This window comes from Engystomops pustulosus, chromosome 6, assembly GCF_040894005.1.
Source record: "Engystomops pustulosus chromosome 6, aEngPut4.maternal, whole genome shotgun sequence".
Lineage (NCBI taxonomy): Eukaryota > Metazoa > Chordata > Amphibia > Anura > Leptodactylidae > Engystomops > Engystomops pustulosus.
Window position 1 is genome coordinate 123,079,814 of NC_092416.1, and position 25,503 is coordinate 123,105,316.

General features: G+C 41.1%; 1 protein-coding gene across 2 annotated transcripts; it reads right to left on the bottom strand.

Moving 5' to 3' along the window:
* Positions 1-4,205: 4,205 nt before the first annotated feature.
* NSFL1C (NSFL1 cofactor) lies at positions 4,206-24,665 on the bottom strand. Of its 2 annotated transcripts, none has more exons than XM_072110828.1 (9): positions 24,320-24,665; positions 14,954-15,051; positions 11,505-11,579; positions 8,095-8,260; positions 7,869-7,961; positions 7,670-7,779; positions 5,978-6,115; positions 5,713-5,877; positions 4,206-4,579 (listed from the first exon to the last, which is right to left on the bottom strand). In XM_072110828.1, the coding sequence occupies exons 1-9, from the start codon at positions 24,422-24,424 to the stop codon at positions 4,417-4,419; spliced, it is 1,113 nt and encodes a 370-aa protein (XP_071966929.1). In that variant the 5' UTR covers positions 24,425-24,665; the 3' UTR covers positions 4,206-4,416. The 2 variants fall into 2 exon arrangements, with proteins under 2 accessions (XP_071966929.1, XP_071966930.1); XM_072110829.1 differs by lacking the exon at positions 24,320-24,665 and adding an exon at positions 19,635-19,759.
* Between the last annotated feature and the right edge of the window lie 838 nt (positions 24,666-25,503).

A 25,503-nucleotide genomic window follows, 5' to 3' on the forward strand; every position in this document is an offset into this window, starting at 1 on the left:
GAGAGACCTAAATAAAAGTAAAACCCCATAATTTACCCCATTATTGAAACTACACCCCTCAACGTACGTAAAACAACTTTTATGAAGTTTGTAAACCCTTTAATTGTTTTACAGGGGTTAAAACAAAATCAGATGCAATTTTGAAAGTAACATTTTTTTTGGCGAAATGAATGTGTTTTTCATAAAATGTACAAATTCTCAGTGGATAAAATACCAAAACGCTCCACAAAATTTAATACCCAATTCCTTCCGCATATAACAATACCCCATATGTGGTGGTAACCTGCTGTATGGGCAGATGCCAGGGCATTGAGGGGGGAGCTGTGCCATTCAGAGCAGATTATGCATTGTCACTTTTTAATGGCTATACAATCTTTATTTTTTGGGCAATTTGGACATATAAGGGCTTATTTTTTGCGACATGAGACGCACTTTACAAATACTTCATTTTAGTGGGTCATTAGCTTATTGATGAGATTTTATTAACTCTTGAATGTATGGGTGAAAAGAAAATTGTCAATTTTGGTTTATTTTCTTTTGGTATTTTTTGGGGGTCATACACCGTACACTAAAAATACTATATTATCTTTATTCTATAGGTCACTATGATTACGGTGATACCTCATTTATATAGTTATTCATTTATTTTTACAATTTTACTGGATAAAAACTAATATAGAGGAAATCTCATTTGTTTTTGCATCATCATCTTTTCGGAGATGTAACTTTAATTTTTTTTTTGGTTGACAGAGCTAGTTTAGGACTTATTTTTTACGTGTTGAGTTGTTCTGTTCAGTGGTACCGTTTTGGCGCACATAACTTTTTTTGACCACTTTTTAGAACATTTTTGTGTAGAGATTTTATGAAAAATGTACATTTTTGGTGTGTTTTTCAGGTTTTGTTTTTACGGTGTTCACCGAGCGGGTCCAATAATGTTTCTGAGTTATTGTACGGGTTGTTACGGACGCGGCAATACCAAATATGTGGGGTTTTTTGGCGATTTTGTGTTTTTTTTTCACTTTATTGCATGTATATAGGGAATATTTGTGTTTAGGGGACTTTAACTTTATTTAATGAATTCTTTTTATTAAAAAAATGTTTTTATGTAATGTTTTTAACTTTTTTATTTACTTTTACAGGTTAGCTTGGACAAGCGGTCCACTGATCGCTCGTTCAAGCTCTTCTTCACATTACACATTGTAATACAGATGTATTACACTGTGTAATGTAACACACTGAGCATGCTGCGCATGCTGTGGGGGGCGGCGGGGCATCCTATTCACTTTTAATGCCCCTAACACGCCGCGGTCAGCGCGACCGCGGCGTGTTAGAGGTTAACAGCAACAAAAATCACCCGCAGCTTCTGGCCAGAAGTTTGACGTAATAGTACTGCATTTTGCGGGAACGCACCTCACGCCATGCAGTACTATTACGTCAAATGTCGGGAAGGGATTATACAGAGTATCCGGGGTTGTTATACTCTCCAAAACCTGGAGGCGCCTCCAAACCATAAGGCCAACTCCACCAGGGCAATGCCACCTCCTGGGCAGAGAGAGCAGGAACATCTCTTGCTCAAATCTGTAACGCTCCGACTTAGTCCAACACTGGAACTTTTGCCAAACACTATCGATTGGACTTCGCTAGTGATTTATCACTTGGTAGAAAAATACAACAAGCAGTAGTCCCTCCCTAAAATTCCCCAATAATCTGGTACATCTGCAAATGGGACATCATGGGGGACATCATGGAAAGCGAGAATTAGACTCACCGGTAATTTGTTTTCCATTTAATCCACCATGACAGCCTGGAATTTTTTTCCCTGCCCTTAAACATTCTTGTATGGTTTTATTGTGTGTGAAGTAACATGCTAATAAACCTCTTGCATTCTTTCCTGGTGTAGTTATTTGGTAGATAATGGTGAGGGATTCAGGGGGAGGGACATTAAACTTCTCTTCTTCCTGTCCCTGCAGAGGTCAAGGGGTAATCCTACAGGTGGGCCGCCATGGTGGAATAAATGGAAAACGAATTACCGGCAAGTCTAATTCTTGCTTTTTACTTTGCGCCATTTACTTTGTATTAGATTTTGTACAGTATCTTGGGGGATAAAATGCTCACCTCAACCCCAGATAAATTCCTTCAGGGGTGAGGTTTCCAAAATGGTGACATCTTTAGGGCTTTTCTTTTGTACTGGTACTTCATGGGCTCTTTAAGTACACTGTGGCACAACAAAACATTTTTAGCCAAATTGGCCAGCCAACAACCAAAAGGCACTGACTCTGTTCTGGAAATCGATGTGCAGCGAAGCAGTAATTGACATCCACATGTGTAGTATTGCTGTACTCAGAAGAAACAGGCCTAAATTTAGGGATGTATATTTTCCTTGAATACCTTCTGAATGTGTCCATTTTAGGGCTAAATGAGAATATTCTCATGGAAAAATTGAAATGTAAATATTTCCAATACATTTTTGTCTGATTCCTAAGAATAAAAGGGTTAACAAACTTCCCAAATGCTGATTTGAATAGTTTGAGATGTTAAGTTCATAAAATGGTGTAACTTGTTTATAGTACATGAGCCTTTATAGGGCACTTCCAAACTAAATTGGTCACCAAAAATGTTGCTTTTTTTCAAATCTCTTGAAAATCTGAAACTATAAACCTTCTAATATCCATAAAAAAGGAAAAACAAAACAAATTATGTAAATAGGAAAGACAAATAGCAAAAAGTTTCTACAAAATTAAAAAAATCCAAAAGCAGAACATTTGGAACTTTGAAAATTTTTTTCTCATATTTTCCCTAAATTATTGAATTTTTACCCCTCAAAATACTAACTGATCAGCGAAATTATACCACCAACAAACTACAATGTCTCATGAGAAAACAAAAATCTCAAAATCACAGGGATATGTTAAAGAATACCTACCACTAAGATTAATGATTGTATGCAAATGAGCCTGAGGGGCTCTAGGTTCCATGAACACCTATGGAGCTTGGAGCCCCTCAGGGCCATTTGCATACAGTCCTTCATCCTGGTGGTAGATAACTTTTCAGCACTCTAACCCCTTGCAACAAATGGACGTAATAATAATACTGCGCTGCAGGGAATGACTTGCCACAAATTACAGTACTGTACGTATATGTCCAGCTTCTGGGACTGTCTAACCCACAATGTGGGGGTTACAGCTTACACCCTTCTGCAACTGCCGGGATTGCAAAGAAGTTTACAAAAAAAAAATAAAATAAATAAATATATATATATATATATATATATATATATAAAGTTAAAGAAAATCTACCATCAAAATTGATCATGATAAATCAGGGACACTTACTCATAGATCCAGGTACCGTGACTGTGGTAACCTTGACACATTTGTGATCCATGGTTTTCCTTTCCTCTAAAATAAACTTTTAGAATTATGCTAATGGGCCAGAGGGGCTGTGGGGGGTAGTTTCCAGAGCCCCTCAGTGATGTATTTTCACTTGTTGTTACAATGAGCAGAAAAGGTCTCTCATTAACCTGCACTTCCTGCTGCTGCTAGATTACACTGGCAGAGGGAGGACGGAGACATGTTCTGCTTATTTTAACAACCAGGGAAAAGACATCACTGAGTGGCTCTAGAAACACCCCAGGACCCCTCAGGCTAATTAGCATATTTTTAAAAGTTTATTTTAGAAGGAAGGTCATGGATAAAAAAAATATAAGATTACCAAAGTCATAGTGCTCCTGTTTTTTATCTGAAGGGTGTCAGTTAATAGGTCTTTATGGAAACCTTTCACTACCATGCATTTGTGGTTACAGGTTCCCTTTTAAGAGGTCTTCCTGGATCATTATTTTTTTTTAATAAAAAGGAAAGGGGAAATGTTTGAGGATCTACACAATTATTTTTTTTTAGAAATTGCCTCTTCTACACTGCTACAAGGCCCGTTTTCAGCTATGTATCATATCATACCAATCACAGCCACTGACACTGTGCTTGGTAAGGACAGAAGTGGGCACAGAGCTACTCTGTACACTAATGTGATGAATACTAAAAGAAGGTTAGGATTCCACTTATTCACACCATCCTTTCTAAATCACTGCTAAAATATGGATTTTTGCAATTCTCATAAGATTTCTTTTTCCATCTGATTTTCCTTACCTCGTACATTTGAAATACTTGGTCACACTCCGCTCTGACATGTAAATTAAGACAGCAGGGAAGTTTTTTGTTTTATTTCCTATTTATTTCACTTTTAGTCCAATGCTTATAACAAACCCTGCAAAATGTATGTCTAGAGAGGATTTTAGGAGTTCACCCAATGCATTGGGGAATCCAGAACTACAAGACAGAATGGCTCCATGTCACCAGCAGAGGTTAGAACAGCAGGGAAGAGTGGAACAGAATTCCAGGATGAGGAGAGGGGAACATGAGGTCATATTAATCGCTGCACAATTACGGCATTTAAAAGGTTTGCCTCCTTCAGTGTCAGGTTTTCATCCGTCAACTCTTTGTTTGGGAAAGTCGTCATCAGTACGAAGCTAGTGGCGGCCATAGCTGGTCGGGCATTCGCAATAAACATACGAATGTCTTGAATCCTGCAAAGAACACACATGCAAGTCAGCAGTATAAATACCTTTTAACCCCTTCAAGACCTTTAGATTCCTGGATGCCAAAAGCAAAATGTCACCTTTTCTGTAAGCTTTAAGGATATGTAACAATATTAAAGTGTAACTCCAATGTTATAATGATTTTTACCAAATTATCACAAGTGATTACCCCTTTTAAAACAAACAGAATGAAGCCCATATTGTGTTCCTTGCTTTTTCATGGCATTTTATTGTTCGGAGGCTAAATGTCAAAACTCTCAAAGGAGCAGTGACGTGGGTGGAAACAAACTTCTTCCTGCATCTGCACTGACAGAGTCAAATTTAGGCTGCCCACAGCTCCCACGATGCCTTGTGTTTCCACACCAATTAATTTAGCGGTAATTCCAGTGAAATCCAAGTAAATCCACTGAACATGGCATAGGACTATATGTTTGACTAGCCTGGCAGATTTCATCATATGTAGTAGAATGTAGTAAGTAGTAGAAATCACCAGTGAAACAGTCACATGTAGTACATAACATATAAACCCCATATAACAGGCTATTTGGAGAGAAGGGGGGGAAAGGGTTTCAGATAAGTGCATGACACAACTTGAAGTGCAGAGAAAAAGAGAAATTTCTGCAGAATCACTGATTGGGATGGAGGGATGGATACTGAAGAGGGAAAATCTTTTACTTCACTATTCTCTCAAAGGAGAAATCAGTACAGGCAGGAGACACAGCGACCACAGAACCAGGCTACACTGACAAGGATAGCAAAGTAATTGCTGAACACAGGTTATCAAGACAATAGGCAAAGCTGTTCTAAATCCTAAGAGATATTGATTTGGAAAAAAAAAAAATATTAGAGTTGTGCTTAAATGTTTTTCACAGGATAGTGAAAAACAATCTGATTGGTTGGGGTCCAGTTGCCAGGTCATCAACAATCACAACAGGGGTCTCATTTTTCACCAATTGAATAAAGATGAATAAACTAAATCACTACGGACATGTTTTTGCCATTTCTGATCAGAGTGATATGGCATCACTTATTTAAAAGAAAACATGAAATGTGATCCTAGGAAGCCCTTCTCAATCACTTCTAACGTAATCTACTGTAAATACGGATAATATATCTCATACCGGTGACTGTGGTTGAACTTCTGGACCAGTCTTCCACCATCTGCCAAGCGAATCTGTATGTTAGTGACAGGATCAGAGTTATTGACCATCACCGATGAGCTGGCTCTGGCCTCATTTTCAGCTTGCTGGGAAGGCGATGCTGTGCTGAGCACATTGGGAGCCGTGCTGGCAGCAACAAAGAAAAAGCAAAAAATGTAAATAATAAATAAATTGAGCAATGTCCCTCTACTCTATTCATTTCCATGATTGAAGGCACATTTACTACCTGCCCAGTTTCTGTCCTTCGCCTGTAAAGGCTTTGAAGGAGGCTTTGGGTTTCACAAAGTCTTCATCACGATGGTCTTCCATATCCAAGTTTACTTGTCCCCCCTGGGCTAGCCTACGCAGCTCCCCTGGAATCTCCCTATTTCATAATATACGAAGAATCTTGGTTACAAAGGGGAAAAATGAATTGATACAATCAAAATGTAACTCACACATATGGTGAAGTAATGGGAAATATTGGCTAATAGGTATATCTGGCTGCAAAAAAAAAAAAAAATCTACAAAAAGTCTTCAAATTCTCTAAGATCTCTAAGAGACTTTCTGTAGAACAAAGATATCCATGAAGAAAGGAGTATAGAATCCATTGAAAACAATAGGAAAACCGGTAATTGATCTCTCAAATGTCTATGATTGGAATTAATAACAGAAAACAAGGAGAAATTTGAAAATATATATATTTATATTTTCTGGCCAAAACTAAAATTTTCAACTTTTATCGAAACCCCGGACAGTACCTGCCCACCACCTCACGGCAGCTCTGGTTCAGACCCACACCCCAAAACACTGTCCCCAGCTCTAGGTCACTACTTCCCTAGTTTCAAACTTCCCCACATGTGTAGTCCGCCTGTTGGATTGACGCCTTTGTGCACATCCGTGGAGTGTCCTTCAGCTGCACTGCGCTAGCTCTAAATCAAAGCATGTGCGTTACACCTGTAGGGCCAGCCATAGATGCGCTCGCTGGCACCAAACTAACTGGCGGACTGCGCATGGTGGTAAGTTTGGAACTGGCGTGTAGTGACTGGGAACAGTCTTTTGGGGTGTGGCAGCCATAGCAGCTGTGAGGAGGCGGGAAGAACCTGAGTGAATCGGAAGCTCTCCACCATTAATTGGATAAATGAACTATGACATGAAGATTAATAGTTGTTTTTATCACACAACAGCAACAGGATTAGAAGGATTAAGATGACTCTACAGTGTACGTTAAGGTACTGTCCAAGGTTAATTTAGCTGATCGGCGATGGCAGGTTCTTGTGCCAGTTTTTTTAGACGGTCTTTGGAGCATTTTGTGTGTCAGATGTATCATAGTGGTTACACTTCTTGATAAATGTAGCATATGAAATGTTGATGTCTGCATAACATGAGACTTTTTGGTGACAAAGTCAAAAAAGTAAGTCTGATTCATAAATAATTTCTACACCAGGAGGGGACTGGAATGAACTTGCACCTAGATTTGTGACTTTTAACATTTGTCTTACACCTCTGGTAATCAACGGAATCCAGATTTGGCAGCATGGCCTTTGCGTACACAGTTGTGGCACAGGCAGCAGGATGACATCATAGCACTGCCTGCGCCATTCAGTATTCCCACTGCCGAGGAGTAGGTGGAGGACTTTACATATCATATGATAAATTATCATGGAAGTAAAAATATATAACAATCTATTATAGAGTGACTATAATACATTTTGTGGGTGTGTTCCATGATATATTACAATTGATCAGGGGCTCTATACAATACTATAATTTATTATATGGGCGCAATATGCTAAAAAGCATTTGAGGAGTTCAATGCATATGTTATAATTCATTATGGGAAATTATGTTTTTTGGGTTTCGGGAAGTAAAAACCGGAAAAAAATGATAAGTTAAAAGGTAGAGCTCAATATAATACCCTTTTCCCCCATCCTCATACCCTCTGCGTATGGCTTCCAGAAACTGTGCATTGTTGGGATCCTGATAGCTGCGCAGTTCACCCTCGTCCAGGCTGAATCCATTCTTCCAAAGCTTGAGAACCACATGGACCTGGAGGAGGTGAGAATGCAACTACCCATTCAAAATGATCAAACTATGCATCACTAAAACTATACAGAAACATGATACTCAGTACTCACATCCTGCCCCTGATGATGCTTGCGAGCACCAGCTACATAGGCGGATTCCTCCTCTGGTGCAGCCCCCAATCTGTACCCGCCGCCTGCAAATGGCTGAAAATATACATATGATTCTTTTGCAGTTAATTCTTTTTCATTATAATATTCCTATAACGGCATCAGTAACCCCCACAGAGTCTCCTCCTCTTTCAGTTATTTAAATGCAGCCTCTCGTCATTGGCCTTACCGATGATCGGCTGCTTTCTCCAGGGCTTTTAGTAGTTCTGTCTACAGCAACAGCGCCATGTTCTTTGGCTCCTTTGAAAAGATCTTCCACCAACTCATTAGGGCTCTTCTTTCTCGGAGGACCAACAATTTGCTGTCCACTTCTCTCTGAACCCCCAGCATAAAACCTGCAATAATATCAGCATTATAATTGTATTCTGTGGACAATCGTATTCAGTAGTTCTTTTCTAGCACATTGAAAAAATACTGCCTCCATGTACAAGAATAACTACTGTAATACTGCCTCCTATATAAACCGATCTAACTACTATAGTGCTACGTCCCACTTCATATATTTATACATTATATAAATGTTGCTACGTTACAGCCATAAAATAATATTTTATTGATATTTTGTGTGACAGGGCAAAAGTATCCAGTATTTGTGATATGTTAAAAAAAAAAAAAAAGTGATACATGCTTTGCAAGTTTTTGAGATTTTACAAATTGCAGGTAGTGGAGTGTATATTTATTTAGCCACTCTGAGATAATAACTTGTATGGCAAGGGCAGCTGCGAATATGTTCTATCAATTTTGCACATTAAGAGGCTAGAATTTTTTACCATTGTTCTATGCACAATAGCTCTGGCTCAGTCAGATTGGAAGGAGAACGTAAACAGCCACAAATTCCCGTGGGATTTAGCTGCGGATTGAGCTATTTTAATACAAGAATATGCTTTGACAAACTATTCCTTTGTAGCTTTGGCTGTATGTTTAGGCTACATTCACACAATGTATGCCCGCCGTGCCGTAGTACAGCGGGCATACATCTGCGCTGCGGAGAGGAGCAGGGGATGAGCGCATCGGGCTACGGAGCGGTATGGTGCCGTGAGCCCATAGGAGTGTATGGGGGACGTATATCGGCCGTACATACGTCGGCCATATATACGTCCCCCATACATGTGTGTGAATGTAGCCTTAGGTTCGCTGTCCTGCCAGAAGCTAAACCTACACACCAGGGTAATCCCCTGGGATAGCCGTGTATTTTGCTTCATCCATGTTACCATCAACTCCGATCAGTTTCCAAAAAATAAATAAATAAAAAGTTGTGTGGGGGAATGTCAACCCTCTACATTACCCTGAAAAAAATCACCCCCAAAAGACTTTTGACTGGCACCTAGGTTCACCTTCCAGCTACAACAGAAGGATTTAACCCTTTAAGGACCTCGCCCTTTTTTGTTTTTTCATTTTTCACTCCCCACAATCAAAAGTCTTTTTTTTTTTTTTTTTACACGTAAAGAGCTCAGTAACGGCTTGGTTTCTGCATAACAAATTGCACTTCATAGTGACTTTATTTATTATTCCATGCCTTGTACTGGGGAAAAAAATCCAAATGTGGGGAAATTGGTGAAAAAACGCATTAGCGCCGTTTTCTTGTGGGCTTGGCATTCACAGCTTTCACTGTGCGCCAAAAATGAAATGTCTACTTTATTCTTTGTGTCGGTGCGATCACGGGGATAACACATTTGTATAGGTTTTATGTTTTCCTATATTTACAAAAATTTAAAACTAGTGTACAAATTTTTTTTTTAATTTTGACATCTTCTGGCGCTAATAACTTTACTATACTTTGGTGTAGGAGCTGTGGGTGGTATCCTTTTTTGAGACTTTTAAAGAAGTTTTAATTGCTACCATTTTTAGGACAGTACGACCTTTTGATCACTTTTTCTAGTTTTCAAAATGTCAAAAAAGTTCCATTTTCGACTTTGGGCGCCATTTTCTGTTACGGGGTTAAACACAGTGAAAAAACGTTATAATATTTTGATAGATCGTGCATTTTCGGACGCGGCGATAGCCAATGTGTTTATGATTTTTACTGTTTATTTATATCAGTACTAGGGAAAGGGGGCCAATTTGAATTTTTAGGGGTTTTTTTATTATAATTTTTTTAAAAACTTTATTTAATTTTTACTTTTACTATTTTTCAGGCTCCTTAGGGTACTTTAACCCTAGGTTGTCCCATTGATCCTACCATATACTGCCATACTACAGTATAAAATATATATATGGATATTTTCCTCCTCATTCATTACAATGTGCAAATCGTACATTGTAATCAATGGATTGAAACGAGGCAGCCTCGGGTCTTCGGAAGACCCGAGGATGTCATGGCAATGGATTGCTGCTCCCCGATGATGTCATGGGGAGCGTCGATATCCAGCAAGCTTTTTGGCGGCAATGTGCGGGTTAACACCCGCGATCGGGGCTAGCTGCGATATGCAGCAAAGACTTACCGGCTATGACCCGTGACGTGCCATTACAATATTTATTATTCTGTTCTCCAACCAATCTTACTGAAATACAGATATGCCGCAACTGCATGTACTTTGTATGCAGCAAGGCACAAACACTTCTTCAATGCACTGAAGCTTGTATACCAATGTCATTTCCTGCACAAAATTTGTAAATACCCTCTAGTGCATGTGACATCATTGACAGTCCTTCAACAGAAGACCTTTCATTTCCTATTTTGGGGCTACTGGTGTGCTAAGGACTTGCAGTATCAGAGTTTCCTCACAGATTACTTCCCATTACAGGCAGATGAACACAATGTATACACAGATCACTGACAAACATGAGGGAAGTGAGGAGTGTTCGCACACAGCTCTCTCAGGGACAGAGTGCAGTAGTTTATCACACATTATCCTAATAATTCTCACATGGTGTTGTAACTTGGCCAGCCCTGACTTCAACTGGTTCCTAACCACCCCCTCTGTATATTTATTGGTAGTCAGGATCCCTAATGCCCATAACGTAGTGTATTCACAGCGCTGTAGGCAGCTGCCGGAGTGACCTGGAAGCCAAATGCTGGAGCAACTGGGAAGCCTAACATTTCTGTGGAAATCCGAAAAAGCGCTGTTTTATTTGTAAGCCACGTGACAAATAAAAGAGATCATGTTGAAGATCGCGTATTTTTCTACATTTTTGTCAAGTTTACATTTTTTTAATAAATAAATGCAAAACATATCAACCAGCATTAGGAGTGTCACATGATTATACAGGATGTCATATAAAGCGATGCAAGTCAGAATCCAAAAAATGGGGCTGAGCCTTTAGCTACAAAATGGCTGCATCCTTAAGGGGTTAACATAAGCTCCTGGTTGTCTTGGCAATAGATGGCGGCCCCATGTGCCAGTGGCATTTAAATAGTCAACACCCAACGGGAGCCCTCTTCATACTCCCACATCAGGACATTCAGGAACCTCCAAGTGCGGTGAGGGGTTAAGGAGTCGCACAAGCACAACACATAAGTGTCTTAAAATGTTGGTACCAGGTTGAGTATGAGTAGCAGGTTGAGTATGTGTCATCCAAATTATGCACAATACACATTTTTATATCATTTTTACACAAAGTATACAACAGAAATCTGACCTTTGCCCTTCTTCTTCCTCCTCCTCCTCTTCCTGCGCATGCACCAAGTCTCTGAAGGATGTCACCCTGTGATCACTAAGAAAGCAAGTATGAATAATTACTTATTGCTTGAGATAGTTCCTTGAAAACGTACGTGTAATCAGCAGGCACCATGTTATAGATCAAGAAAACAAGGTACCTCCCCACAAAGACTTACTGGTTTGTTAGCATAAATGTAAAAGTTGATTTTAGAAGGAAGGAGGCCATGAATGAGAAATAAGAAGATTACCACTGTCATGGTGCCTGGATCTATGATTAAGTGTCCCTGATTTATGACCCTTGGTTTTTGATGGTAGATTTCCTTTAAGTTTTATACAGTGCAACCACAAAAATAAATTTATATGAAAAGCGCACAAATGTTGAAACCCGGAAAACCCCTTTAATCACAAATCTGGCTTGAGTCTTGAGTTCAGAATATAAAATCTTTGCTCTTAGCAAAGGAATCGATAGGAGAAGATTTGGGGACTTCTATTTGGATATTAGGGAGGTCCTTTTTGGATCCCAGAAATATTTAAACTTCCCTTCCCAATTAAAGAGAACCCGTCATGCAAAATAACCCCCCTAAACTAAATATATTTTCATAAACTGCCATTAGAGAGCATTGCCTCTATCCCTTCATTGTCCCTCTACATGCCTGTAAACCTAAGCAATGAGGTCCTAAAGCTGTATGCAAATTACCTTTGAAATGTCCAATAAAGCATTAGCATATTCAAGCTGTCCACTCTATTCATGAGTGGGAGGCACAGCCACACCCCCAGTGCATGACTGACAGTCTGTATAATGATGTGCTTCCTGGTGCTGGTGGCCACACCCCCTGCAGCCTGTGTGTGCACGTGTGTGTATAGGAGAGATACAACAGCTCCAGGCAGCAATGTTACAGCAGAACATGTCAGATTCATGTGTAGCTGATGTCTGTGTCTCTCACCTGTATATTAGGAGGATGCAGCATGTCAGCAGATGCAGCACAGACACTAGCCATGCTTTACTATACATTACACACAGACATGAGCAGGGGGAGGAGAGGGGTAACAGGGGTGACATCACTGCCTCTGACCATGTGACCAGCCTCATTTATATGATAAAGAATAGATGATTTTATAATGAATAATGTATGAAATAACTAGATAAAGGCTGGGATGGGATCCTTGTGAGCTGCTCCACAGGTAGAGGTGACAGGACTAGTGGCAGAGACCTGATGACAGGTGTCCTTTAAGCTGGTACCTAAAGGGACAAGTTCTCATAGCACTATGCCTACTTACGCCCACAGTATTTTTAGCTAAAAGATGCATAGTTCCTATTCCCATAAAATGAACTTTGTAAGCCTACCTGGCACACAGCCTGAAGGAAAAGTGAGTCCCCAGCGCATGTGTTCATGTGAGGCAGTGCTTCTCTCACCTCATGTCTGCTCTTCTCCGCTCCCTTTGTAGTGCTGTGCAGAGGACGACTCCTCAACCAAAAAGAAGGAGTGGAGGAACTTCCCACGTAGACACGAGGCAAGAGACACTGCCTTGCATGAATAGCACACCCTGGTCCTTCAGGCAGGGTGCCAGGTGGGCTTACAAAATTTATTTTCTGGGGATAGGAACTATGCATCTTTTAGTTAAAAATACTGCAAGTACACAGTATGATTTTGTTCATTTTCTGGGGATTGGAACTATGCATTTTTTAAGCCAAAAACAGTGTGGGCACAAGTTAATATACACTCACCGGCCACTTTATTAGGTACACCATGCTAGTAACGGGTTGGACCCCCTTTTGCCTTCAGAACTGCCTCAATTCTTCGTGGCATAGATTCAACAAGGTGCTGGAAGCATTCCTCAGAGATTCTGGTCCATATTGACATGATGGCATCACACAGTTGCCGCAGATTTGTCGCCTGCACATCCATGATGCGAATCTCCCGTTCCACCACATCCCAAAGATGCTCTATTGGATTGAGATCTGGTGACTGTGGAGGCCATTTGAGTACAGTGAACTCATTGTCATGTTCAAGAAACCAGTCTGAGATGATTCCAGCTTTATGACATGGCGCATTATCCTGCTGAAAGTAGCCATCAGATGTTGGGTACATTGTGGTCATAAAGGGATGGACATGGTCAGCAACAATACTCAGGTAGGCTGTGGCGTTGCAACGATGCTCAATTGGTACCAAGGGGCCCAAAGAGTGCCAAGAAAACATTCCCCACACCATGACACGACCACCACCAGCCTGAACCGTTGATACAAGGCAGGATGGATCCATGCTTTCATGTTGTTGACGCCAAATTCTGACCCTACCATCCGAATGTCGCAGCAGAAATCAAGACTCATCAGACCAGGCAACGTTTTTCCAATCTTCTACTGTCCAATTTGGATGAGCTTGTGCAAATTGTAGCCTCAGTTTCCTGTTCTTAGCTGAAAGGAGTGGCACCTTCGTTGTAACGGGTGGCGATTTGAGTCACTGTTGCCTTTTTATCAGCTCGAACCAGTCTGCCCATTCTCCTCTGACCTCTGGCATCAACAAGGCATTTCCGCCCACAGAACTGCCGCTCACTGGATGTTTTTTCTTTTTCGGACCATTCTCTGTAAACCCTAGAGATGGTTGTGCGTGAAAATCCCAGTAGATCAGCAGTTTCTGAAATACTCAGACCAGCCCTTCTGGCACCAACAACCATGCCATGTTCAAAGGCACTCAAATCCCCTTTCTTCCCCATACTGATGCTCGGTTTGAACTGCAGGAGATTGTCTTGACCATGTCTACATGCACTAAGTTGCCGCCATGTGATTGGCTGATTAGAAATTAAGTGTTAACGAGCAGTTGGACAGCTGTACCTAATTAATTGGCCGGTGAGTGTAGTGCCATGGCAACTGGTTATTAGGCATATTGGTGAAATCTTGTGGCAGCTTCCTTTTAAGAGGGATAAAATGCAGCCTTTGACTGAAAGAATTTTGGGTTATTATAGATATATTGTATCATAATTTTATTTACTGCTGAATCTATTAGGATGTGGTACATTGTGACCCTGTTTGAGGTATGTTTCCCTCCAGATCTGGGGTCCATCTTCACCAGGAGGCAATGTGTTGCATATTGAACTACAGTATTTATATATTGATGAGGTAGAGGTTCAATTACTTAAATTGTTCATCCACAGTCCAGTGCAATTTAAGCCATGTTGTGACTCAACTGGAGGTCCCCTACCCAAATTACAGAGCATACTGACTTTTCTAGAGAGACTTGGCTTTTTATCAGGTATACATTTCCACTACAGATTTTTTACTTAAGCTAGACTGTGTACTAAAACTAAAAAAGGTGCTCTACCAGGATAACATTGCTCTAGACTTTATTCAGTCAATGATTATGGCACTGAAATTAGTAGTGAAAGTTAAGAAGTCATTAATGCAATGAAGCATGTCACAACTAGGACACTAACCTGGGTCCAGAACCACGGGAAGTAGAACCTGGAGGTGGCTGTGGTAGTGTTACTATGTCATCATCTCCTCCATCCTCGTAGAAATTGGCCAGAGCTAGCTGAAAGGAGGAGAAAGTAAGGTTTTAGCTGTTTACTCCAGAAATGTACAGAACCATTTAATGACTGCCCATACTTTTTTCTCACTACGCATGGCAATTTATATAAATTTATACAACGCCTACATCCTTGAGATTTGTGTGCAATCAGAACACTCTGGTACACTTCTGTGAGCTCTTTACTGTGTTCAGTGAAGAGAACTCACAACAGTACACCACAGTGTTTCATATCCAGCTACAATCCTTGGAGGGATATACCACAGCACAGTGGTTAGTATTACAGCCTTGCAGCGCTAGGGTCCTGGGTTCGAATCCCACCCAGGTCAACATCTGCAAAGAGTTTGTATGTTCTCTCCATGTTTGCGTGGGTTTTCTCCGGTTTCCTCCTACACTACAAAAACATACCGGTAGGTTGATTAGATTGTGAGCCCCATTGGGTACAAAGACCGATTTTGCAAGCTCTGCGTAATCTGTGTGCGCTATGTATATATAAATTATATGTATATATTATTATAATTACCGCTGGTAGTTAGCACTGTATGCACGGTCAAAACTACCAATAGATTCCCTTTGTTTCCACAAAAAGTTTATTTGAACATTTTCAAACATTGTGTCATTATTATTCACAATTCTAGAAAGCCCATGAAAGTTTATTACAGCCCATTGAAATATGCAAGAAAGGTTGGGATCCTCTAACCCCAAAGTAATTATCTTGGCAACATAGAATATTTGTATCTACTCACATACACATGTAGACAAGGATAGCAAATCAATACAATGGGGTAGTCTAAAAAGAGGGATAGATGGGGAGGGGGGTTGGGAAGGGGAGTGGAGGGAAGGAGTCTTTCTGGCTCATTCCCTTTTCAGATTCTCCAATTTTTTCTGCAATTGTTTCATTATGACTCCAGTTAGCAATGGTCATGGGTCCAGGGCGTATTCTGACATTTTTACTTTCCAGGGATTCCAAACTTTATTGGATTTATCCTGTGTCTGTTACCACACTGCTTAATTGATCATTAATCATGATCCATGTCAGTTTAGTTGTTACAGAAGAAAAAGGTATACTGTTTGCTTTCCGATTGCAACTTTAGCTGCTAAGAGCTGCTAAAAGAATATAGTGTATGAGCTTACATGGGGCCTTTGATACCTCTATCAAACGTCTGTTCAGGAACGCTGTCAACGGGTCCAATTCCGGTTGGTTCCCCTAGTTAAATTGTGGATTAGGTCCCATGTCCTTTTCCAAAATGCAGAAAAGTGCATCCAGGGCAGGATAACGCAAGCACAGCGCATTGAAAAGTGCATTTGGGTTCAGAAGGGACAGACAGGAGTTCGGAATAAATGGACGACAAGTGTGATGACACAAGGTGATCACACAGAGAATACACAGGAGGAGATCAGATAGGAAAATGGGAGTTGTGGTAAAATGGTGCTGCTGGAGAGCGGGATTAACCTAAAATATGACATTTTTCCAAATTTGAATGGCCAAGCACAGCAATCCCAGGACCACTCCGATTGGCCAGGTGGCATGAGCAGGAGATTATCCTGCCTTCGTCAACCGAGTTTCATTCCAATATTACCATGTCGGCTCGGATGTGAACAGTGTGCTTGCACCGTATTATGGCACTGAGAGGCATTTGCTGATCAATAGGTTAATCAATATATTGCACATACAACACAGCTTATTTTTAAATGAAATAAAAAGTCTAAAATTTTATACACCCTCTACTATCCCTCCTTCAGCCACTTTATCCTTTTTGTTTGTTAAAGCATGAGAGAACTTTGTATGCCTACTTGTCAGAACAGAGGATTTCCCAAATCTTACCGCCACTCAATCCTACAGCCAATGTACGCTGGAGATCAAAATTATAGAACACTGTACGAGGGCAGTTCAATAAGTACCCGTGTTAGAAATGAAGACACTATGTTGAATTTTTTTTTTATTTTTCAACATAGTCCCGTTTTAGAAAGATACATTTCTCGTCCCTGCCATTTTTTAAACCCTCCAAAAATTAGGATTTGTCGCACTCCAAAATACGCCTCTGTCTCGGCAATGAAAAAGTCTCAGGGAGCCAGATCGGATGAATACGGGGGGTGCGGCAGCAATTCATAACACAATTCATGCAGTTTGGCGGCAACAACTCCGGATGAATGTGCTGGTGCGTTATCGTGTTGAAACAGCACCTTCTTTTTTGCCAAATGTGGCCGTGTCTCCTTCAATTTTTTGTCGAAGCGATCCAATAACTCACTGTAGTATTATCCAGTGATCATTCTTCCTTTTTCTAAAAAAAATCCGTCTTCACCTTCTTTGGAGCAGATTCATCGGGAGAAATTCATTGTTTTGAATGTTTCATCAACAGTGACAACTCAGCGCAAAAACTCCTTCAGATCTTGCTTAAATTGCTCCAAACACTGCTTCGAAGTTAACAGCCGCATCCGCTTGTTGTCCACTGTGAGCAATCACGGTACCCATCGGGCCGACAATTCTTTCATCGCCACTTATCATGTAAAATATTAATTGCCGTTCTGGTCGACACCCCTACGACCTCTGCTACTTTGTGCACCTTTGTTCGTCGATTAGTGAGTATTATGTCATGGACTTTTTGAATGATTTCCTCTGTAACCACATCCTGGTTGCTCCTCATCAAAAATGATGTTCGCCCACGTTTAAATTCGTTGAACCAATATCTAAATGTGGTCATAGATGTGAAGTGTTCCCATAAACAGCATCCAACTTTGCTTTTATTGACTCATTTTTTCCCTTCCAAAAACAAAAAGCAAATTACCGAACGATACTGCTCTTTTTCCATCTAAGCGAAAATCACAAAACATGTTTTACTCCAATGTCTGCCAAATCCAAACTAACCTATCAGTCTGCGATTTGTTTTGCCGTCAATTGATAGATGACAGCACACGATGATAATACCAACTTCCTCCAGGAACGCCCTCTGTCATCAAACACGGGTACTTATTGAACCGCCCTCGTATGATCACTTATTTCAGAAATATTGTAGGGATTATTTGTAAGTGGTACCAGGGCCGGTTCTAGACAAAGTGGGGCCCTGGGCAAAACTAAAAGTGGAGCCCCAAAATAAAACTATTTTATGACCAGTCACAGTCAGTAAGAGGCTCCCTTTAGTATGGTAAAACAAACTGTAATATGGGAGGATTTTATAAGAGATAGATAGATGATAGGGAGATTGATGGGCAGCACGATGGCTCAGTGGTTAGCACTTCAGCCTTGCAGCAATAGTTAACATCTGCAAAGAGTTTGTATGTTCTCTCGGTGCTTGCGAGGGTTTCCACTGGGTCCTCCGGTTTCCTCCCACACCCCAAAAAATTACTGGTAGGTTGATTAGATTGTGACCGGGAATGATCTGGCAAGCTCTGTGCAGCACTGTGTAATCTGTGTGGGCTATATAAATAAATAATTATTATTATAATTATAGAAGATAAATATGAAAGATGGAGAAATAGAAGATTGATCAATACATTGAGAAAAAATAAGGTATATAAATGGTAAGATTATAGGAGATGATAACTCGACAGATAGATGATAAGCTTCTTCACCCGGGAATTCAATCAAGGGATGTCAACCCCCCCCCCCTCCGACTCCCCCGGCATTTCTGGATATTTTGTCGCGTTATTGATCAGAGAAATTTTAAAAATTTTGACGTTTAAAAATAAAATGGAAATTACAGCAAAAATAATTAAAAGAAAAACCCAACAAACCACATATTTTTTGAAAACAGAAATTTGTCCCATTTTCAAAATTGCATTAAAGAGTTTATAGACATAGGCGCCTTCATGCAATTTTGATTCAAACTGAAACAGTTTATAAAAAATACCTAAAATTTTACTTTGATGGCAAAAAATGTTTACAAATGTCATATTTTGATATTCTCACATAAACAAATCCACATAATATCACTGTAATATCATTGTAATAACTAGATAGCTGCTTTCAACCTTCAAAATATATCAATAAAACAGAATAAAATGTAAAGGCACCATAAAACCTATAGAGTTTTGAAAGCTGACAACCAGGAGATACATTTGGCAATAGACATTTAAAATTTCCCCTAAAATATGTACAAATACTTACAGAATATGCAACACCCTCGCCGATGCAAGGCAGAGCTGTGTTTGCGAATATGTCCCACCATGTAGCTTGCAGTCTGTGTAGGGTCTGATCAGCCCCACAGCATGTCACTACATCACACTAGATAATACAGGGGAACACTGCAGTGGTAGAACCTGCCTCGTAAGGCAGGAGTTAAGTGTTTTGTGTGATGTCATATGTGTCAGCCAATCACATGTGTTACACTCTGTTTCTGTGAGCTGAGATGTGATTGGAGGAGCAGCCACCACCTGACCAGGGGGAGTAACAAGATCCCTGTTCAGGAAACTTTTAGAAGTCAGTTTTCTCTCAGAAGAGAGTGCAGTGAGAGGAGAGAGTTCACTCTCTCAGATTACAGACTCAGAGGAGTCAGTGCAGCCAGCACACCAGACCAAGAGCAGGTGAGCCAGCTCCCTGCCTGAAGAATGGAGCTAATAGCTAGTTAGTGAGAAAAGGGGTATCATCCTACCTTTAAAGGTGATACCTGAAGCAATCCAGGATAAAGCTGAAGCATCCTTCCAGGACACAGCTACCTCCCAGCCTGCCCTTTGCATCCAGGCTGATGATCTACATCCTGTGGCTCCCTCCAACTGCATCTACAGCATTCCACCATCCTGTTAAGGCACGTTGCTACGGTTCCTGTCGGTTCCAATAAAGAACTGTAAGTTGTTTTTGTTCAACGTCTGCCTCCGTCTGGTCCCTGCTACTACGGCTATCACCATCACGGGCACCCTGTCCACCACACAGAGACTCATACTCTAGACACCAAAGGGTTGCCCCAGGGAGAACCGCTATAGCAGCCTCTCCCTCATCATTTCTTGCCAACACCACCCTGCAGGAGACCTGCCAGGCTGTAGGACAGCCCTCCGGTTCCCCATATCAAGCACCGTGACACTAGCGTGCCTAGGCCGCAACCGCCAGCCACTCAGGTACTGCGGGCCCCAGCTGACTCCAGGCCCCAAGAAAAGGCTAGGCCCCGGTGGGGGATGTTGCAAATACTTATATGAAGAAAATATATTTTCCTTAAACAGTAAGATGTGAGGAGATCAGACAGACCCCACATGTGCATATTCACCAAAATATGCAGCAAAGGGAACGTTAAATCCACAGGGGCACCAGACTATTTTTTCAGAAAATTGCACTGAGCATCACACAGATCTATCATTGTTTGCTCCCTTACACAATGCTCACCCAAATAAATAACTATATACCTATAAACCAAGCTAATGAGATAACAAAAGTCACTTTTAGATGTGCGCCATTGTATTTGCTGCACAATAGCAGAACCCTCGGCAATTCATAAGAATTTGAGTGAGAACGTCATAACATGGGTGTAAATAATGGAGGTGTGAAACAAACTTTATTCCAGAACATGTGTGTGTTTTTGGTGTTACATATAACTTTATGGACATGTTCTGGGTTGCGGTGTTATATAATAGCGACATTAGGTGAAGAGGATCGAATGTTCATCTTATCAGTCAATTTTCGCAAAAAAAAAAAAAAACGAAATAAAAGGCAATAAGAGAGAAAGTGTTCTTAGATAGTTCTAAATAGGAGAGGGTTAAAAACATGTATACAGGCAGTCCCCAGGTTACATACAAGATAGGGTCTGTAGGTTTGTTCTTAAGTTGAATTTGTATGTAAGTCGGAAATGTATATTATATCATTGTAATCCCAGCCGGAACTTTTTTGGTCTCTTTTTTTAAAAATGTTGGGTTGTCATAAGAATCAGGATTAACACTAAAGCTTCATTACAGACACCAGTGATAACTGTTACAGCTGATTATTGTAGCCTAGGAGTAAAGGACAATAAATTACCAATATCCAGAGGTCCGTTTGTAACTAGGGGTCGTATGTAAGTCGAGTGTTCTTAAGTAGGGGACCGCCTGTATTAGTTGATATTATTCCTTATCAAAATGTAGTAACATATAAAGTGAATATTTCCATTATCTGTGAGGTGCAGCAGCTCCTGTGTGCAGCAAATGCTCCCTGCAGCCTGATGGCTAAGAATCTGAAGGGGTTTACACTTCAGGGGGCTGTATCTCTGCCTCTGTGACACATAGAATCTCACTTCTTTTTTCCTATGAAAGAAGAGAGTGTCCTCTTTTATATGAATCTAAATTTGTTTTTCTAAGTGTCAGGAAAACTGAGATTTTAACTGTTGAACTGACATCGGGAGTGATTTTTATATATAAAAATGGCACCTGATATTCTCACTTTAAACCTGAATATCTCTGGATCCGTGGCACCTAGAAACACAATTCAAGATTCATTTGAAAGAAGAGATTCTCCCCTTTTATGGGGCCCTGGGCAATTGCCCACTTTGCCTCTCCATAGCGCCAACCCTGAGTGGTACATCATGCCTCTAGAACAGGTGTTTTCCAAAATAACCACCCTTAAATATAAAACCTTTATTTTGCAAAAAAAAAAAAAAGTGATGATCATTATTAGAGAACAGCAAGGACTGTAGCAGAGAAAGATTATGTTGACATTTTCTGAAGTAGGAACCTAAGCTTTTTGTCACAAATGTTGAAAGCTGGGACAGCACACAGAAATTGTATTGTAAAAATTGAAAGCCACACCAGAATCCACAGCAGTAACTAAAGTACCTTGGCTTAGAGGTTTTTCAGCTTTCCTCCTCCAAAATAAAATGATTTAGCTTTCAATGCAATGTATGTACAACATGTTGCTATTAAAATGTTGGCGCTCAAGAACAAAGCCCTGGTTCTTGGTCATGCCTTGTATTCATCTGTAGATGTATCATCTAATAGAAATCTGATTTTCTATGGGCCCTGCATACCTACCAACCAAAATGTTTGTCTGAAAAATAATAAAAAGAACAAAGCCCTGACACAGTCAACAGAAAAATAATAAAGTTATAGGTCTGGATCCCTTCCATTTCCTATTGAGAAGTGCCAATGAAAGTAATATATGTAGGAAATATAATTCAGATTTAGTAAACAGATAACAAAACAAGCCCTGCCTGTTCTTGCTGTAGGGTGTGCAGTGCACATAATCATTTTGGGGAGTGTTCGCAGAATAATTTTTTAAACATTTTTTTCTTGGAAAGACACCCCTCGTGCCTCGAAACTTACCCCTCATTCCTTAAAGATAATATAACCAGCCTAAATCATCACCAAGCCCCCTTATTACACCTTATTACTAGATCATCACCAAGCCCCCTTATTACTAGATCATCACCCAGCCCCCTTATTACACCTTATACTAGACACATCAAGTCACAAGTCACATGTGAACGCAGCCTCATAGGTGGTTTTCCACTGAAAATACAGGGGTCCCTAAGCCTGCGATGTAGATGGAGTTATAGTGCACATATGTGACTTCTATGGCTGTGACAGTCTATTGTACTTGGTGGTCAATGTCATAGTAAATGTATATACACTTGCAATACAAATTATTCCTTCCAACATAAATACTTCATTATTAACTATTATTAAAAAGCATTGCCCTGATCCCTAAATGGTTCTTTTTAATGGCTGCAATGTAAAAAAAAAAAAAAAAAGTTTGTAAACTTATATGCAACTTTGCTGATGCAAGTCCAATAACAGTAATGGGGTTCTGAATAAGCAGTGTTCACTGCATTGCCCTGCCTCCTTTCACTTGTCACCCAGCACAGCTACATCATAAACTATTCCTTCAGAGGGGGCCGAGAGAGATTTGGCTATGTAATAATAAAAATAATGTATTTATATAGCGCCAAATTCTGCAGCGATTTACAAATGTGAAGAGAAATCAACCTCAAGTGGCCTTCAGAGCCATGTCTCTCTCATTCATGAGGGGAAAAGTAGCAGTGTCAGTAAGGAGGTTGTGTATACAGACTGTACACTGCATAGAGCCATCATTGGAACATGTATAAAGACATCTAAAAGGAAACCAACGACACGGATTTAATGGTACAACCCAAGCATAGTTACAGGCTGGCATGTGCCCCTGAAATAGGATCTATGCTTCATTAAGCTGATCATTTTTCATAAACAAGGTCTATAAACATATGCAAATGAGCCTCAGGGGCTCCTTTGTACGTCACAGAAACCCTTTATGCTTCAGTCGAAAGTCACCGACTCTCTGACAGGTAGGGAGGAAGGAGGCAGGCCATGAAGGAAGTCATGAATAATTAGCAGCTGACGGAGCAAGAATGAGCTTTTGTCATGTATACAGGAGCTCCGTTGCATAATTCTAGAAGTGTCTTTTCATGAAAAATAAGGTATTAGCCGCTAAATAAAGCACATATCCTATTTCAGGAGGAACACACCAGCGTGTAAGTATGCTTGGGTTAAAACCACTAGATCCATGTGGTTCATTTCCTTTAACAAGTTGATCAGTGCTCTTAGTCATCAGACAGATAAGACAATTGTGGTGCTCGGGTCATCTGGGCTACAACAGCCCCCGTTCTACTGATCTGTGGGGGTCTCATTGAGAACCCCACCGATCAGCAAGTCACACCCTATCCTGTGGATAAGGGCTAACTTGCTTCCACTGGAGAATACCTTGAAAGGGGTGCTTGGCAATTTCCGTCAGCTACATAGAGCTTATTGGAGCAGAACTGTCATGTGCAGCCATCTGCTCCATTAGTCTGACGGAGCAAAGAGGGGGTCCGATGGAGGTACATGGGACCCCATTGGACCTCTAGTTTTTGTGAGCTCTGAGACCCCCACTGATCAGCAACTTAGGGCATATCCAGTGGATAGGGCCTAACTTTTGTTCGTGGGAAAACCCCTTTATCTCTGTCAGTCCCATAGAAGTGAATGGAGAGGAGATACAAGTACGCTTCAATGACATGGAGTACTAATCATGAATGGGACCCTCAGTGATTCATTGGATAGGGGATAGGTGGTGTTAGTGGAAACAGTGTTTTAATAATTCAATGGTTTGAAACCACCACTCCCAGCATTCATTCCAACAAAGAAAAAAAATTGTTAAAGGCTGATGGAACTTCTGGTCCAACGTGACCGGAATAGGTGGGGGTTTATATGCGGCTTGATGGGTGTCGTGCAGATGACAGAACAGGAGAGGCCGTGGATCTGTGTACTGTGGGTCAGGGAACATGACAGTGCGTTCTCATCCCCGGGCTCCGCCACTTCTCTCCTCTACATAACGCATCTATATTCCAGATCTAGCAGATCGCCCGATTACCTGCAGATCCCAGCCGGCAGATTCCATGAAAAACCGCGCTCTCTCTTCTTCCGAGCCGGTCACTAACACAAACTCTCGCACCGCTTCCTCCTGTTGAGACGCCATATTTCTGTGCAGTAACACTGGCAGTCCTCCCGGAAACTAGACACAAGCACACAACGTTCCCAGAGTGACGGTCTGTGTCACCGCGTAATCTGTCCCCCAGAAACTCAGCTGCCTGTGTCAAAGCCCTGGTACCAGATGTTGGGATAATGGCTGCTCCTCATACAAACCAGGTCTTTAATGGAGCCTGTAGTCTCCCAGCTATTTCGTAGCTACGACTACCGGCATTCAGGTCCAGACATGGTGGGAGCTGTAGATAGTCAACAGCTGAGGAGACACACAGCATATTAGAATTATGGCTGGCGGGCGCCCCTTGTGTCTGTGTCCTGGGAGGGTGTTTAGTTTTATGTGGAGTGACGCAATTTGGTGAGTAGTAGTAGAAAACTGGCACAATCCGGTTCCTTCAAAAGAATGAAAAGACATTGAACTAGAGACAGCCCTAGTAGCCTCCAACAAGTAGGAAAATACCTGGCAAACCTGCTGAGACGAAAGAGTGACTAAACATGGACAGATATTTTGCCCTATGCCCCGCCTTTAGCCACACCCTTACCCAACCACACTCTTAAGTCCCCTTTGGTGCCCCCTTCTCCCCCCTTACATTGTGCCCAACTAATATTCTGGCCCCTAGCTCCCCCTCACATTCTTCTCCCCCTCCACCTGCTGCTATGGAAGGGTCCTCCATCTGTCCCCATTGTGGCCCCTGCCAGTGATAATAATAGGACTTGATTCGACCGTAACCGACAACTTGAATGCTATCACTGTAGCTAGTAGCCAATTGCATCTGTGTCTGTAAAACACAGATGCTATAGATCTATTGACTCGATCGGGAAACTAGCTATTACTCCTGAAATCAGCGGGACAATCCAGTTTTTTCACCGCCTGTCTCCTCCTACACCACAATATAAAAGGAATGGAAGACCGAGGCAAGAATATGAATGGGATGGCGAAGAGATTCCACAGTATGAAGGGGTTGGAGCACAGGAGGCCACAACATGAGGGGGATAGAGGACAGGGGGCCAAAATATGAGGGGGATAGAAGACAGGAGGCCACAATATGAGGGGGAGGGAGGATAGGAGGCAAC